The sequence below is a fragment of the Gadus chalcogrammus genome, chromosome 3, assembly GCF_026213295.1.
Source record: "Gadus chalcogrammus isolate NIFS_2021 chromosome 3, NIFS_Gcha_1.0, whole genome shotgun sequence".
In the NCBI taxonomy this organism is placed as follows: Eukaryota; Metazoa; Chordata; class Actinopteri; order Gadiformes; family Gadidae; genus Gadus; species Gadus chalcogrammus.
Window position 1 is genome coordinate 22,055,413 of NC_079414.1, and position 3,155 is coordinate 22,058,567.

Consider the following 3,155-nt stretch of genomic DNA (forward strand, 5'->3'; position numbering starts at 1 on the left):
AAACACTGCCATTCGAAGATGGTACGACTTTGCGCTCCGATGTCCTCGCTCTGCTGTGGCGTTACGCTACACTTTCTAGCGCTTTCCCCTGTGCAACATCTGGTCTCCAAACAAAGGCACAACAAAAAAAGATTGAGCTCTGTTGCTGGACTGAGAGAGAGAGAGAGAGAGAGAGAGAGAGAGAGAGAGAGAGAGAGAGAGAGAGAGAGAGAGAGAGAGAGAGAAGGAAGGGGAGGGTAGCCGAAGAGGGGGAGGGGGGTTGAGGGAGGGAGACCAACAACATAGTATTATCAGCAGCATATAGGACTGGGGTTGACTATGACACTAGCTGGAGGGTGTTTGCACCACATAGACGACCATTGTTAAGGTTGTTGGTATCGGACGGGGCTATAGGCTATGCTAAGCGGAGTAGCGAGGACTAGCGTCAACTTCTTGCGTGCAACGTAAAAAAAAAAGAGGAAAAAAACCAACTCATATCACCAAAGTACTCTCCCAACACTCAAAGCAGCTTGCCCATGGGCTAGAAATGGGGTTATAGAAGGGGGGGGGGGGGGGACACAGGTTTTAGATGCACCAGGAAGGCAGGACTGGGGGTTAGTTTTTTTTTTCAATAAATATTCAATAATACAAAAAAAACTAAATTCTTAACAAAAAGCATCTATATATAATACATGTATTTAAACATATATGCGTGTATGTATACACACACACACACACACACACACACACACACACACACATATGCACATTGAGAGTGGCGCGGAGAGCGGGTCCGTTATTCGTCTGCCGCCAACCAATCACAGCATCGCAACGTTCATCTGCGTCTTCAGTGGTTATGTTTCGAGGTGGGGGCGGGGCTTGTGTTTCCAGAAGGGCGTCTCGGCTGCTCCCCCTTCCGCCGCCGACAGGGCCCCCGAGCGACCGCCGTGAGCACAGGGCTCCCCTCCTCGTCGATCGCTTGTGTTTTTGTTTCTAAGGCTGATTGGTTGAAATAGGTCAGGGGAGGGGGGGCAGTGCGGCCCCCCCCCAGTCCTCCATCTCCTCCTCCTCCTCCTCCTATGTGTGTTTCGGCATACTTCATTGGCTCATCTTCCTTCAATCCCTCCTCGTGTGCTGATATATTAACTCTGTTGTAGCTTAATATTAAGAAATAACCCCCCCCCCAAAAAAAGAAATGTACAAAAATAGGGTTAGCAACCGAAAAAAATGAAAACGAAAACGAAAACGAAAACGTCCAGAGTGTTTGTGTGTTTGAGTTCCCTTCGGTTCGGCTCAAGTCTCTCGAACTCTCGCTTCGCGGTCAACGGTCCTTCGCTCGTGAGTTCTAAGCAGCGGGGGGAGGGGAGGGGCGGGGGGGGGGGGGGGGGGGGGGCTGGGCGAGCTCGGGATCAGTCCATCTTCTCCACCTTGCCCAGCACCTTGCCCTCGTACATGGGCAGCGCCGAGACGTCGTCTGCCACCTCCTCGAACACGGCACCGCACTCAAACTCGTCGCTGGCCTTCTTGAAGTAGTACCTGACGCAGAAGAAACACAAGAGAGAGACGGAGAGGTTAGTCAGTGTGTGTAGTACCTCGACCTGCGTTAAAGCACCATGAAGCACGTCCGGGGAATGTTGTGATGATGATGGGGGTCGGCGAGGTGAACCTCTCGCAAACACTCCGAAACCTTCATCCTCGTTCGGAGACGCCTACGCAAATGCGTTTTCCACACACACACTCGCTCGCTCACACACGCGTGGTGGTACCGAATCAAATGCATGACGCACACGCACACTCCAAAGATCCAGGCCCGGGTCCCACTCAGAACGGGGTAGTCATAGCGTTAATGCTATTGCTCCTCACTTCAAAAGGTTGGAACACTGACTGCATGACAGGGCTGCAGAGGCACGGCTGAACAGTGCTTTTAAAATACAGAGTGTGTGGCGTCTCATCCCCCTTGTTCAATATGACTGCTGGCCATTCTCTCCAGATGCATATCTGGACTGAAAGGTCTTATTAAAGTTGAAGGGTTAATTAGAGACTGCCTTAGGACTCCGAACCCTCCCCCTACCCTACCTCCCTATCTCTCTCTCTCATCCCCTCTGTCTCTTTCTCCCTCTCTCTCCCTCTCTCCCTCCCCCTCTCTCTCTCTCCCTCCCTCCCTATCTCTCTATCTCATCCCCTGTCTCTTTCTCCCTCTCTCCCTCCCTCTCTCTCTCTCTCTCCCTCCCTCCCTATCTCTCTCTTTCTCCCTCCCTCTCTCTGACTCCATGGCTTCTAATTGGGCCCGACTGTCAAATGAAGGCCCTTTCTGTCACACAGGTTGACATTTCAGGTGCCTAAGAGTCTGTGTGCAGCGATGCACACAGACACACAGGCGTGCAAAAACGGGAACGAGGAAACACGGTTATTCCCTCGCTCACACACACATGCACGCGCACACACACACACACACACACGCACACACACACACACACACACACGCACACGCACACGCACACGCACACACACACACACACACACACACACACACACAAACTCCGGGTTGACTCATGGCTTCTTACTGACCGCCAGCGGAGAACAGAGCAGGGTGTTAGTAAGAGGGGGAGTTGAACAGGTCGGATAGATTGGCAGGTTCAGCTGGAGGGAGTGTGGGGGGGCGGGGGGCAGACCAAGACCCATTCTTCATCTTCTTCTTCTTCTGCTGTCAAACTCAGTAAAAGTCCCAGGGACAGGTTGGCCCAGACGAGTGTTTGGTCTCTGAGAGAGCTCACTGATTTATCTTCCCCTCCTTTCAACACAGGAACGGCTCGGTTTTAATGATAAGCAGCCGTCGAGAAAAAGATCCTTTTATCATGTGCGCCTTTTTTGCAGAAAAAACCCACAAAGGCCCGAAACAACTCGTTGCGTTATAAAAGTTTGCGGAGACCGCTCGCAGGAGTACAAACAACAACATGATGTTTGGACGCGATCGGGGAACGGCGTTGGCCGGGTTCAGACACGTTTTTTTCTCCGAGCAGACTTTTTTTTCGCAGCTGGGATTCGCCTCTTCGCCCGGCGATTGTTTCAACGCCGCACGCCAGCGGAGCTCATCTGTTGCGGCTTTGTCTCGGAGGGCCTTCAGCCAGCGATATGGCACACAGCAGCCCCTCTCCTCCATGATGTTTACGTTGCCT

At 52.3% G+C, this 3,155-nt stretch overlaps 1 protein-coding gene across 1 annotated transcript in view; it reads right to left on the reverse strand.

Annotated features, from left to right (window-relative positions):
* Positions 1–1,388: 1,388 nt before the first annotated feature.
* The window catches only part of LOC130380101 (axin-2-like), a 38,537-nt gene continuing 36,770 nt past the window's right edge, over positions 1,389–3,155 (reverse strand). Inside the window, exon 8 of the mRNA XM_056587284.1 lies at positions 1,389–1,515. Coding sequence (XP_056443259.1) covers positions 1,389–1,515 — 127 coding nt within the window. The remainder of the gene's footprint in view (positions 1,516–3,155) is intronic.